Source organism: Ambystoma mexicanum, chromosome 12 (genome assembly GCF_040938575.1).
Source record: "Ambystoma mexicanum isolate Mex_15411 chromosome 12, UKY_AmexF1_1, whole genome shotgun sequence".
Taxonomy (NCBI): Eukaryota; Metazoa; Chordata; class Amphibia; order Caudata; family Ambystomatidae; genus Ambystoma; species Ambystoma mexicanum.
In genome coordinates this window covers 149650892-149665424 of record NC_090936.1, presented here as the reverse complement: position 1 = coordinate 149665424, position 14533 = coordinate 149650892, and the positions used below count along the sequence as shown (strand labels likewise).

At 43.6% G+C, this 14533-nt stretch overlaps 1 protein-coding gene across 1 annotated transcript in view; it reads left to right on the top strand.

Annotated features, from left to right (window-relative positions):
• Window positions 1–14533, top strand: part of FBLN1 (fibulin 1) — a 788021-nt gene that overhangs the window by 448438 nt on the left and 325050 nt on the right. The window contains exon 15 of the mRNA XM_069628189.1: window positions 14173–14309. Within this exon, the coding sequence (XP_069484290.1) occupies window positions 14173–14309 (137 nt within the window). The remainder of the gene's footprint in view (window positions 1–14172; window positions 14310–14533) is intronic.

The following is a 14533-nucleotide window of genomic DNA, read 5'->3' as shown; positions in this document are numbered from 1 at the left end:
ATGTTTTAACACCTCTTTCCATGGTTGCCCCTTGTTCAAAGCCAATTGAATACCACCCTTGAGGTACCTATTCACTCTCACTACCAGTCCATTTGCTCTAGGATGATATAAAGCAGTTCTTGTGTGTGTTATACCATAACTAGATAGAAAATTCTTCATTTTCACTGAAACAAATTGCACACCATTGTCGGTTACTAGTTCAGACGGAACACCTTCTCTCATAAAGATATTTTCCAAAAATGTAATTAACTCATTTGCTGTCACTTCTCTCACTGACTCCCACTCTATCCATTTAGAATGAAAATCTACCAATACTAGCAAGTATTTACCACACTCTCCCAAACCTGCAATGGGGCCCATAATATCAACAGCCAATTTCACCCAAAGCTGACTGGGAATAGTATTTGGAATCATGGGAGTTTCACGAACCAGTTTACTCTTATCACAAGATTGACACATTACACAATGTTTTACCTTCATTTCTGCCATATTGTCCAAACCTGGCCACCAATAGCTTTGCCTCAACTTCCTCTTCATTGCTCCCTCTCCCGGATGACCTTGGTGAGCTAAGTCTATCAACGTCTTTCTAATACCTTCTGGTGATACACAATGTTTTCCCCTCCACAATTTATCATTCATCCAATACAACTCATCTTTAATTTCCGACCATATGTGGAAGTTCCTGTCTACCTCTTTTTTTTCTGGCCATCCTTCCATAGTCCATGTCTTCACCATTTCCAGGTTTTCATCTTTCTGCCCTTCTTGCAACCATACATCTCGCGTAACAGCCTGCTCAACCTCAGCCACAACTGCTTCATCCAACATCTGCTCTTTCATACCCTTCTCAATCTCTCTTTCTTCTTTCCCTGGTAATCTAGACAGATAGTCCGCTACGACGTTCTTCTTTCCGGGTAAGGAACTCACTTCAAAATTAAACTATTGCAATCCCAATCCCCATCTGTTAATTCTGGGCGAGCCCATCACCCATCTTGCACTCTCAAAAAGCTGGACCAGGGGCTTGTGGTCAGACCTCACTACAAACTTTCTACCCCACAAGAAAAATTTAAAATGGTGAATCGCCCAGAACATAGCAAGCGTTTCTCTTTCAATAACCGAATAATTTGCTTCAGCCCCTTTCAGCGGCCGTGAGGCAAACGCAAGCACTCTCTCCTCATTATCCTTGTTAAACTGTAAAAGTGTTGCACCCAATCCTACACCACTAGCGTCCACAACCAACACACACTTGTCACGCACTACAAACTTTCCAATTGACGGTGCATTCACTATTGCCCCTTTAATTTCCTTAAATGCCTTTTCACATCCTTTGCACCACAAAAATGTTGCCCCCTTACCAAGGAGTAACCTCAATGGTGTAGATAAACTCGCGAAGTTCCCAACAAATCTGTGATAATATTCTGCAAGACCAAGGAACGATCTCACTTACTCCTTATTCTCTGGTCTGGGCGCATTCTTGATTGATTCTACTAGACTTTGTCTAGGTCTCACACCGCTATTGTCAACCACATGCCCCAAGAACTCCACACTCTTCACTTTTATCTTACATTTACTCCTCTTTACTGTCAACCCAGCTTCATCCAGTCTCTCCAACACCCTTGCAAAAATCACATCATGTTCATCCTCCGAGCCAGCATAGACAAGAATGTCGTCCTGAATTACCACTACATTTTGTACACCTTCCAACACAGTTTCCATTACTCTCTGGAAAACAGCGGCTGCAGACGCCAGCCCAAAAGGCATTCTGCAATATTTAAATGTTCCCAAGGGAGTCACAAATGCCGTTAAAATTTGACTTTCTTTCAGCAAAGGTACCTGATGATACGCTTGAGACAAATCTACCACAGAAAACACAGTTGCACCCTCAAGTGTGGACAGTTTTTCTCCAATATTGGGAAGAGGGTGTTTATCAACCAATATATTTCTATTTAAGTCCCTTAAATCCACACAAAGCCTGATGTCACCATTAGACTTAGCTGCTACAACCACCGGTGAAAGCCATTCAGAGCTCTCCACTCTTTCAATGATACCACCCTGTAGCAGTTTTTGTAATTCTAGCTTTACCTTATACAAATTGTGTGGAATGGGTCTAACTTTGTGCACTTTGGGTATGGCACCTTTCTTTAGTACAATACCATGCTCAAAGTCCTTCAATACCCCCAAATCCTCTGTAAACACCCTAGGATACTTCTTTTCCCAAACATCTTTTACTTCTGCCACTGTCACAGGACACTCTGCTTTAGCTTGGATTCTTATACCCAACTTCCTTTTGTTCTGCCCACCCTAACAAGGATGAACCTTCATGTGTGACATACACATCTGCATCGCAACTGCGCCCCTTGTATTTAATGGACGCACAAAACTTTCCAAGAACCTTGATCTTAATGTTTCCATAAGCATATGGCTCAATCTCATGTTTACTAAGCTGTTCCACTTTCCCTTGTGCACATCCTTCATATGTCTTCCTCGATATAAGAGTCCAAGGTGAACAACTGTCAACTTTCATTGTTACCACCCTGCCCTGGACCAAAAAAACATCAGTAGGACCTTTCCCCTCAGGGTACATTTCAGCAATTTCCAAAACGTGCTTTCCCTGAAATGGTGCACCATGACTTTCCTCTTGTTCAGGACTACCTATGTCCACACAGTTAACTTGTCCTGACTCCTTGCAGACCCTCGCAAAATGACCTCTCTTCTTACACTTTAAGCAGTTAATGTTCCTCGCCGGACAGAAAACACTTGAGGCTATATGCCGATAACTGCCACATTTAAAACATTTGATTTCTCTGAAAGACGTTGGTTTCCTTGGAGTAGGACTTCTAATTGCAGCAACTTCACTCACGTACTTGTCCGCCTTCATATTTGACATATATTTGGTTGTCTGTTCCATACTTCGTGCCAATTCTACCGCCGCCTCTAGTGGAAGATCTCTGGACAGCATCTCTCCTGTATCATTTCACTATTAGTACAACGTACTAATTGATCCCTTATTAATGAGTCAGCAAGATTACCAAAATCACATGAATGACTGAGAGTTCTCAATGCAGCTATGAAATTCTCAACTGGTTCTTGCGGTTCCTGTCCCCTTTTAAAGAACTTATGTCTCTCAAATGTGACATTTTTCCTGGGTTCAAAATGAATTTAAAGTTTCTTTACAGCCGTGCCGTAAGGGTCAGTCTCCCCTTGATCTTCTTGAGGTGGTTCCGGTAACCCATCGTACACACTGCGCCCTTCCGCGCCCAAATTGTGTAGAAGGATGGCTTCCTTCCTTGCAGATGAAAATTTATCTCCGCCTATCGCGATGCGATAAGTATCAAACAGCCTTTTCCATCTGTCCCATCTTATATTGGGCGTGCCCGCTTCCGGAAGGAAAGGTGGAGGTGCTGCCATACTTGCCGCAGCCATAATGCCCCTGTTCTTTGAGATTAAACTTGAATCAGAATCAGCACCCCAGTTTCAAAATGTACTCTTGTTATCAATATTCTTTTATCCAAATGTAAAATAGTACTCTCCAGCGTTCAATTCCAGTCACTAGATCCTTCAAGAGTATCCTTTCTCCAAATACTCACATCTGTTACACTACGGGCGCTCCTTGGAGCCAAAACACTGCCTTTACCGCAACAGCAAAAAGTCACCACACAATGTGCCCCAATATTAACAGGATTCCGGTCTAAACGCTTGTTTTTCCCTTGAGCGCTTACTAGCAGCAATACGGTAACTGAGATGTCAAGCACTCATTAACAAAAAGATAGTTGAACCAGCCAGTGAAAACAAAATAAAAATACAGAGGCCTCCATCCTGAGCAGAACTTTCAGTATCAGACTGACCAACTATGTGCTTTGAAGAAAACCTATCTTGAGGGGATATATTATGTATTCTGGGAAGATTTTCAGTGTCAGTGTTGAAATGCTGCTAAGGATTGTTCGGAAAAGTGGTGAGAGTTGTTATGAATCGGAGATGATGAACCCAGGAAACCTGACCTGGAACCCTTATCATGTGGCCAGGGAAAGACCGACGCTTTCTGATCCTGACCCTGGGGGCGGTATTAGCAGTGAGAGCCACATGGGAGGGGAAGCAGGCCTGGAGGAATGGGTAATTTTCCACAAGACCCATCACTCCTAATTCCCTATTGTAAAATAGAAGTTGCTTAAAGAAGTGATTTTAATGTTGTGGACTTCGTATTCCAGAATTCCAAAAGTACTGGGACGAAGAAGAAGGCTGCAGAGGCACAAGGTTGCAAGGTGCAGCCTATCCACACCTGAGGGCAGCCGAGAGGCATAAAAGGCCCCTCAGGTGCAGGCCCTAAAACCAAGAGGAGGAAGGAGAAGCAGCCGAAGCTGCAGCAGCAGGTGGGCAGTAATAGTAGTACTGGGTGGAGGAGTTTTGAACTCTCCACAAAGCAGCAGAGGAAGAAATCGTGGAAGAGCCAGGACGCCGGGACTACAGCGGCAAGAGAAATTAATGCTGGTCCTGAGAGGATTGCAGGTGCTCGACATTTTGTCTGCAGAGGTTGCACAGCGGAAAGCACAACTTTTTTCACTTTTCCCATTGTGAAGCATTCACAGGGGGCAGGCGAGCACCGAATCGATGGGAGAGCCTTGAGAGCTCTGGAAGTGAGAGACGTAAGCTGCGGGAAGCCACACAGGAGAGATTGCCAGGCTTCATAGAAACCACAAAGAAGAGCTGGAGGCAGTGAGACCATCGGACATTATACTGTGACCCCGAAACTCTCTGTGACTGCTTGCTGGCCGTGTCCAGACTTCTTTTTGAATACTGAACTGACATAAAATAAGTTAACAATTGTGGCGCATACCAAGCTGGTTTATATCGAAGTAATTGGCATAATAAGAACTTAAAACATCGAAATTGAAGGTTGTGACTGTTATATATTAGGTTACAGTAAAAGTCAAGCACACAAAGGGGCAATACATCAAAAAGAGAATGCAACCCACTATTGCCAAAACCAACAAATACTTCTACTAAGGCAAATTGCTAAATAACCAGTGTTACCCAAGCCAACAGAAGATGATTGAGCATTTAAGTGTTTTGTGAAGAATATTACCCATCTGTAGAGGAAGTTACATTAAGAGATGGCCCATCTTTGGGGTTGTTGACAGCCATAAAAATGAGCTCCGGCTTCTCCTCGCCAAAGAAACTAATGGAATCCTATGAGATGCTGGTGATACTTACATCCTGTAGCAAACAACCCACAATGGGGGAACAGGAAGAAATTAGCCAACTAGTAATAATAAATACATATTGGAACCCCCAACGGACCAACACAAAAACATACTGTGAGAAAATGGGGGAAACAATAGACTGGATTTACACTGAGTTTGAAAGAACTGACATCATCCTGTGTGGCGATTTGAACGCGGATTGTGGTGAATCCCATTCGATCAGAAAAGACAAGGCCCCACAAGGAAACGCAGCTAAACGGGGCAAGGCCTGGAAGTCGGTGACCAAGCCGAGAAATTTATACAACATCGAATCTCTATTCCCCAACCAAGCAAACATCCCTACATGGGAAAATCAGAACGCCAAAGCCACCTTGGATTACATCTACGCTTCCCAAGGCCTCCTGACAAGGATCCTGGAATTTAAAGTCCGAAGAACCTCGCACAGAGACCATAACCTCCTGAGGTGCGCATGGAAAGGTAATCACCCGGTTAATTCAACATACAAGTTTCAAGTTGAGGTAAATAACCAGCAAACGCGTATACGTCTAACGGAAGCAGACATCATAAAGATAACCAGGAACTATGGCAAGACCACGGAAGAAGACGACCCAGTGGGGGGGGGGCTGAATGTCCAAATTATCTACCAATGCTGCTCCCTTTCAGAAGACCAGTCGCTGGAAAACAGACAGGCAGTTTGTCCGAAACATATCTACGACAAACAGATAGTCGAAAAGAGGAAAACAGTCCGGAAAGTGAAGAGATTTGCAAAGAAAAGTAACGCCAAAGAAGCATGGGAGCAGTGGCAAAAGGAACTAAAATCCTACAAACACTGGCTAAAACATCACAAATTCCAACTCTATCAGCAAGACGCCGAGCAAATGATGAGCGCTCTTAACACAAAAAAGTCTAGCGATTTTTGGGCACTGATTAAAACAACAAACTCGAACATGGCTACAGAAATGGCAAACTCAGTGTCAGAGGAAAAATGGATGTCGTACCTAACGGCCCAATTTGACCTACCGCAAGAGGAAGTACCGGAGGAGGGAAAAGAGGCCGTGACAGAATGGATTGAAGTATCAAATGCAGAGGAAATCGAAAACGCCATTCTTACATTAAAAACTTCAAGAGCCCCGGGTCCGGATGGGCTGACCAATGTCGACTTGAAAAAATCACCAAAAGCATGGGCAGACGTGATCAGCAAAATTTTCACCCATTGTAAGAACACTAAGATGATTCCCAAAACTTGGCAGAAGGCGATAATCGTCCCCATCTACAAGAAAGGGGGCAGAGACGACCCAGAAAGCTACAGGCTGATAGCTTTGCTCAACATTGTGGGGAAGATATTCGCATCCCAGCTACTAGTCCATCTTCGAAACTGGGCCAAAACCGCTCGATGCTATGACACCTTCCAAACAGGCTTTCAAAAAAACGGAAGCACTTCAATAAACATCTTACTGATCAACATCCTAAAGGCCAAAGTGAGAGAAGGAGCCCCAAAAGTGTACCTTACATTTGTAGACCTGTCGAAAGCCTTCGACAAAATCGACAGGGCAAAACTGTGGGCTAAACTAAAACTCTGGGACTGTCCACCGCCAATTCTGAACCCGATAAAAGCCCTGCATGCGGTCCCGAAAATCAGGGTGAAACTGAACAAACAAGGAGGCCTGTCTAAGGAGATCCCGGTAAAGCGAGGCGTCAAACAAGGATGCCCCTTAGCTATGGCCTTGTTTATCGCTTTTCTAGGGGACTACCAAACTGACGAAGAACAAATCAGAGCCTTTCCACCTAAAATCGGAAATGTTCAAATATCGCGATTACTATATGCAGATGATGTAATTATCATCGATCAGACCCAAATCGGACTCCAACGCAGACTAACCAACCTGGGGAAATACATAGAATTGAACCATCTAGAAATTAATACAGCGAAAACAAAAATGCTAGTATTAGAAAAAACTACAAAGAAATCGATGAGACCGCCAAAATGCTTTCTGAACAAAACAAAAATTGAGGTTGTGAACAAGTTCAAATACCTGGGGGTGATTTTCGACCGATCGGCCAGAGATAAAGCAATGCAAGAGCATCTATGGACGAAGGTCAGAACATTAACAGCACAGACCAGAGCGGTCGATAGGAAATTTGGCAAATTTTCCATGCTGCCGGCCATTAACTTCTATAAAGGGAAGGTGGTCCCAGCGATCATTTATGGCACGGAAGCGTCATTAAACATTCCAAGAACTGTGTGGCAGAAGTTGGAAAGTCATGTTTGGAAGTCGGTTTTGGGTCTACCATGCTCAACCTCCATGCCTGCGATTAGGCGAGAACTGGGCCTTGTTTCCCAAGCTTCACTGGTAGACCAAAGCAAAATGAGGTTATGGAGAAAAATCTTAATGGCGGACTCACTACCAATCTTCAAAATCATCGCAGAAGAACTCAAGACTGGCTCATGCAAGGCTTTCAAGAAGTGGGCGGCAAGCCTCCAAAGCATTCTAATAGAAATAGCCTGCACAGAGGAAGATCTGATATCTAACCCAGACCGGGTTAAACTAAAAATGGAGTGGAGAGACTGGATTGAAACAACCGAAAAAGCCAGTGCCAACAAACTATTGGCCCACCTCCCACCAACATTTAATGAAGTGAAAAAAACCGCAAAATTACCTCCTGAAATTTCCGAACAAAGTGATGCGAAACATGATCCTGAGGGCCAGACTCAACTTGCTGAGGACAAAGGAAATTCTAGCCATACGTAATCAGGCAACAGACAACAGCTGTCGGCTATGTAAGAACATTGACCAAGTCGAAACCTTGAAACATTTGACCCTGCAGTGCCCGAATACCAAACAAGGCAGAGTCACATATCTCCAACCTCGTCTGCAAGGTGTAACGCTGGTAGAAGAAGAGGTGCTGTGGCACAGACTAATTTCAGGAGAGACAACACGTTGGTCCCTGTCATTGGTGAAGCTAATAGAAACAGCCTTTAAGAGGATAAACCAGACAGGCACCATTGAGACGGCATCCGAAAACCAGGGAATAGCTTGATCTAAACCCGATTACCGAAGAGGGAGACGCTTCCTGCAGCTAAACAAACAAAAAAAAAAACGGAATATAACCAGACGGGATTAAAGGAGTCAAGAGTTCATCTCCACACTTTGGGACTCCTTAAGTTGGGAAAAATCCTTGTAAAAATTGAAAATCTATTTTTTTATTAAAATTCAAGTAAAAACAAATAATTAAGAGATGGTTTAAACATACATTGCCTAAGCCAAAGAAGTGTGAAGGAGAAAAAATAACTATCAGCAGCATTAAGTTAATAATACAGAGCTAGAACAAGAGTGGCAGGAGGGCTGCCTTTCTGATATGAGGTCCAGGAGGAGGGAGAGCATTGACTGTCTTCCATGTGGCAAACACACAGGTGTAGTGAACAACACCAGTGTAATTCTTGTTTTCCTTAAAGACATTTTTAAACTGAATTGTGTTAAGCAGAAGACATTGCTAAAAATATTGAAGTTGACCCTTCCCAGAGAAGTATTTAGAAACAGTAGTTTGGTCTGGCAAGGGAGTTTACCAGACCATGGAACTTTGTGCCAATTGATTCTGTTTGGGCAAGAGATTATATCCGAACAGAGAACTGCATTACTTTGTCTTGGCTGACAGGAGAGGATACCAGGTCTAAGAACTATTTTAAAAATTGGTTTTGTTCTGGCAAGGGAGTAGTAGTTGTAAACCTAGCATGACAGTAAACCAGGTGAATGTTGTTGAACGTACTGTGGTGGGGTAAAGCTTACGAAGAAGCACTCGAAGAATTACTGAAGAGCTTTGGTGAAGTAGTACTGAAACTAAAAGTGGTGCTAACATATCCTGACAAAGACACTTGTTTTGAAATTAATGAAGCTCTGAAATATTCTTTGTTGATGACGAGAAACTGTTTCAAGATCTTTATTTGAAATAGACATGGTTGATGACAGGAAGCTGCCGCAAGACGAGTCCACATGGGAAGTAGAAAGCTTTGTTATCATCTTTGGAATCCACATTGGAGCTATGTGGTGTCAAGTGGGATTAAAAGAGAACTGAAGTGGAACTGTTTATTATGAGACAGGATTTCCTTATCCTTTTTGAACAGTTAAGTAAAAGCCTGCTTAAATCTGGGGAAGGAGAGTACGCCCAGGTTATAACAAGAAGAAGCAGCTATTGTGAAGTGAATTATATTGCTATATTTGTTGTTGTTGAATTGCCATATATTCCCTCATTGACTTGGTGTGCTTATAAGTGTGTGGGACAGAAACCTTTTGTTAGAGTGTTTCCTTTTGTTTATTTTAGGCAGGGAAATCCACGTCTGTGTAGGGATAGTGAGGTGTTTAGCCAACATTTGAGTTAATAAAATGGCATCTTTTGAAAAACCTTCACAAAAATGTCTGCCTCACATTTCTGACATCTCACAGAGTTCAGAGAGTGATTGTGTGTACTTTGTGTCTTTTTCCAAGTAACATTCTATTAGCATTTTCATCTTTTTCAACAACATTTACATCCCCCCGCCCCCCGTACCCCCTTTGGTCTGATCTTGGTCTTTTCTTCTGATCTCTTTGCTCCCACATTCCACCAAACCATCTCTCTTTAATGTCTCGAGACCCTTTTGTACCGACTAATCCCCTGCTCCTTGAGGGTGTCATTGGAATTGTGTCTTTTAGGGCGAATGGCCTTGCGTAATAGTACCAGAAGTCTTATTCTCCTTGGGGACCAGTTCATCCTGGCTCCTTTATGAAAGAATCTCAACACCAGAGCCCTGTCTGCCAAGTATCCTTGGTTATATCCTTGTAGGGAGTAGGAAACTCATTCCAGCGCTGCAAAGTTCCAAATGTTCCCCACCCATTCGTGCTCCATTGGAGGGGCTATTGATTTCCACTGTTGTGCAATTCCCAGTGCCCCTGCCATCATTAGGATCACGTATACCTTGCGTTCTGCTTTCGCAGGCAGCTCCTCCAAAATTCCACCCAGTCCCGTTAAGGTTGCACCTCTGTTGTCCCCTCCAAACATTCCTAGGGTTTCCTCTATGGCCTCCTGAATCACTCCCCAATACTTTTGGATACATAGACATTCCCACCAGATGTGTTCCCAGTTTCCCACCATACTGCATTCCCTCCAACATAAGTTTGACACTGCCGGGTATATTTCATGAATTTCTTCAGGGGTTCGATGCCATTGTACCATGAGTTTTACCCATAGTTCTTGTATTTGTAAAGACCTTGTCAGTTTGGGGATATTGGTCCACAGTTGCTTACAGTCTGTTTCTTCTATTGTTTGGCCAATTGCCCCTTCCCAACTTGCCATATATCTCCTTTCCCCTGGCTCATCCCCTTGCTTAGTGTGTGCACATATTTCCCCCACTGTGGTTGTCCCCAGATTCTGATGATAGATATTTTTTGAAGGGCGTTAGGGCTCGGATTGCTGCTTTCTTCAGCTGCGGTTGTAGTAGCCAATGTCTTGTTTGGGTGTTTCTAAATCTCTCCCCTTCTCCCAGCCCAAAGTCCTGCTTGCACTGGTTGAAAGATTTAATTTCAGTTCCCTCGAACATGTCTCTAATCTTGTGGCACCCTCCTTCCTGCCATGTGCTGAATCCCTTTCCTCTCGCCCCCGGCGAAAACTGTGGGTTGCCGAAAAATGACGTGAATGGGGATGGGAAGTAAGCAATTTGGGCCTGCTTGATCAGCTCATCCTAAGACTCTCCTAACACGGTTAATATATTACTGCAGTACATGTTCGGTGGTCTGTCCTCCTTTGAGTTCCATAGTACCTCTTGTAGGTTCTCCCCTGCTACGGCTTCATCCATTGCCCTCCATACCTTATCCCGATCTCCCCACAGCCAATCTCGAATCACTCTTGTTTGAGCTGCTAGGAAGTATACTTTAAAGTCCGGCTCCCCCATTCTGCACCTGTTGTTTGGCATCCTCATTACCTTTCTCACTATCCTCGGCCTCTTATAATTCCAAATGAATCTCCCTGTGCGTTTTTGGATAGCCCAAAAGAAGGAATTGGGCACTTGTATTGATTGTGGCTTTGTGGTCTTTTCAAGCATTCCAGAGTGTGAATCAGTAGGCTGTATTGAAGAGTAGGTGGAAACTGTCCAGATTTGTGCACTGATTGTAACCCTTGACCCTAATAGGGCCTTGCGAGGTGTGGGTTACATTTATATATTGACACATAAAGGAAAGAATTTGGAAAGGAACACACACATACATACATAAATGAGCTCCGTGCTCAGTGAGCGGTGCACCCTGGGTAAACGCACAGCCTCAAGCCTCCTTAGTGGTGCAGCTTAGGGAGAAGGGAGCGGCCACTGGTGGATGCCAGCCTGCCCTGGGGACAGATTGGGTGGTCTGCAGTTACCTGAAAGCCTGGGTGTGCCAGTGGTGCAGCCCTGATGAAGAACAAGTCCTGGGCAGCAATGCTGACACTGCCTGGGTGAAGAACAAATCTTGGGCTGTGTCAGTGGTGTGGTCTGGGTGAAGAACAAGTCCTAGGAATACAGAGAATTGTGGTATGCAGTGCAACCACCCTCCCATGGCCAGGTTCGAGGCACACCTCAAATGCTGGTGGCTTTAAAAGGATTACAGCATCACCCGAACCTACCCTCTAGAAGTGCTACAGGAATACATGGGCACAAAGGGGCGGAACCCGGGTGAAAGGAAAATGATAGCCCCGTGGTGTCCAGTAGGGAAATAGTTAGCTGCGCCGCCCTTGGGCTTGGGGTGCAGCGTTACCGGTGGTGAACTATGTTGGTCTCTGATGAGGTTGGGTCTCCTCTCCTCATACCTCTCTTCAGTACGCAGCCTGAGGGAGCACGCCCCACAGAGTGTGAAGGACTCCTAGGAATCAGGAGCACATATAGAGGTACTTTGCCCCTGGTGGCTGCAATAATAAGGAAACCATTAATAAATATAGAAGTTGGAGGCAGTGGCTGTCTGCAGTAGCCTTGTATATATAGTTGTCTGTGTGTGTGTATATATATTATAGTTATAGTTCCATGAACAAGGGGAACAATACTGTAGAGTGCCACCAGCCGGTTAACTTGTGGGGAATGGCGGCCGGAAAGTGTGTGAGGGGGGATGCCTATGAGCTGCACAGATAGCTCGGGTCCCTCCAGAGCTACCTTTTAGCTCAGACATGGGGGTGGCCATAGAATGACTTGTTGGTGTAAGGGGTGCTGCTCTGAATATCCACCTCTGGGGGTCCTTCCTGGGAAAGGATTACACCAAGGTTAAGTTGGTATAAGAGCCCACAGATAGAATAACTTCCTCCGCTTGTTTACTCTTCAGCATAAAACGGGGATCCCCTTGAGGGGTTTAAATGGTCCATTCAGAGTGTTGTGTTCTTACTTAAACGCCAAATAGATGGTAATACCAAAGAACTCAGGACAGTATCCCATCTTCAGCTAGATTTATTTGATTCTTTTGCTGTGCAGTTTGCCTAACATTAATTTTACTTTCAGCTGCTCTGTGGGAGGATGTTGGATTTAGTGGCCCTCCCTGCCCTGGTGGCGATGACCAAGGCAGAGGGCCACCCCAGGCCTAAAGTAACTTGGGCCTTTGACCCATTGGGTTGTTGTCTGAAAAAGGCAGTCGGGTCGAAGGGTGAAGTTGCCAACCAGTAGAAGTGTATTTGTTGTCTATGGATCCTTGCAAATTAAATCTAAGAAGGGTACCGAAAAATTGTGTTAGCACTCGTGAGGTAGAAGCTCCAATCTCAAAGCTCTCTTGACTTTGGTGTCTTATGGATCAGCCAGAAGTGTTAAGTTCTAAATAATGACAGTTGCCACCAGCAGGCCCCAAATGGTGACCTTAGGGAATAAGGGAGTTTGATGGAGTAATGACCATACATGGGAGCTGCAAATGCCAAGGCACACTGTCATTCTGTCGCATGCTTGGCGATGTCCTCGGGGGAGAAGGGAGCGGTGGTGGAAAGGAGTGGGTAACTAGAATCTTCTGTACTTGCCTCTTGTGAGCTTCTTTTTATTTGTACATTGAAAAGTAGTTTCTGGATGAGCCTTTTAAGGCAATAGCACACAGAAAATAATGTAATATATATGCTCTGTTTTGAAGAAAATAAAGCATTGCACGTGTAACAGGAAGAACCCCAATACATCTCTTTTTCTGCCATTGCAGAACTATGTATGTGAGGGTTTATGGTCAAAATCTCGAATAAATAAATCTCGAAAAAATAAATCTCGAAAAAAAGGCCGAAAAAAAGGTCGCATTTTTTTAATGACATTTTTTATTCGAAATGGGGGGGTTCCCCCCCACCCCCCCTTTATTTATTTATTTATTTATTTTTTTACCATTTTTTTTTTTAATCCCGGACCCCAAAATAAATATATAATTTAAAAAAAAAAATGGTCTTTTTTTTCTACCTTATTGTTATTCGAGATTATTTTTTCGAGATTTTGACTGACCACCGTATGTGAGCTAAAGTGTTATTTGGTCAACTCAATCTATTTTTTGTGAATTTAAACTATTTTTGTATATTCTAATAATTTCCTTTTTCTAGGTTTTGCTTTGCAACAATTCTGTGCACTCAGTGTTCCAAGGTGTTAATAGTAATACAATTGGGCTGTTGTGTTACCTAGCATGGTACACTGGGTTTTTTCCATTGGTTGCACATACCAAATATCACAAGGTGCAAGATATTACGGGTTTTCTACCTCTCCCAGAGTGTCTAATTCCCCAGCCTCAAAGATTAGCAGCCAATTCCATTCATGGGTCGGTTGTCTGATTGTGGTCTTTGAGGAGACCGACTTGGGCTATTTGCTGTCTTCATCTCGGATTGATATTCAGTTCAGCTAGAAAGAAGGTTTATTCCTTAGTTAAATCAAAAAACATGATTTACTGTGCATGCCTTGAAATAAAATCTGTCTATCTGGAAAGCCACCCAGTTAATGGGTCTAGGATAAAAATTCACCCTCTCCTTTGTTCTTCTGTTGGATCAGGCATGAAAGAACAGATACCGTTCGCTGTGTTAAATCTTGTCGGCCAAATGATATCAACTGTGTGCTGGATCCAGTTCATACAATTTCCAACACGGTTATCTCGCTGCCAACCTTCCGGGAGTTTACCCGGCCAGAAGGTACGTAACTCAGAAATCTTGTCAAAGGTAATATGGATTTGTGTGTTCCATAATTCAAGGACTATTGCAATGCAGGAGATTTTCAGAGTTGTGCAGCAATGACTTATTGGTATTTTCCCCTTTTGGCATTTGTATTGATGTATTTGTCTTACTATCTATGTAACCATGCACACTGAAATGAAGCTAAATAGAACTATTTAATTTTCTATCTCAGGTTTGCTTAC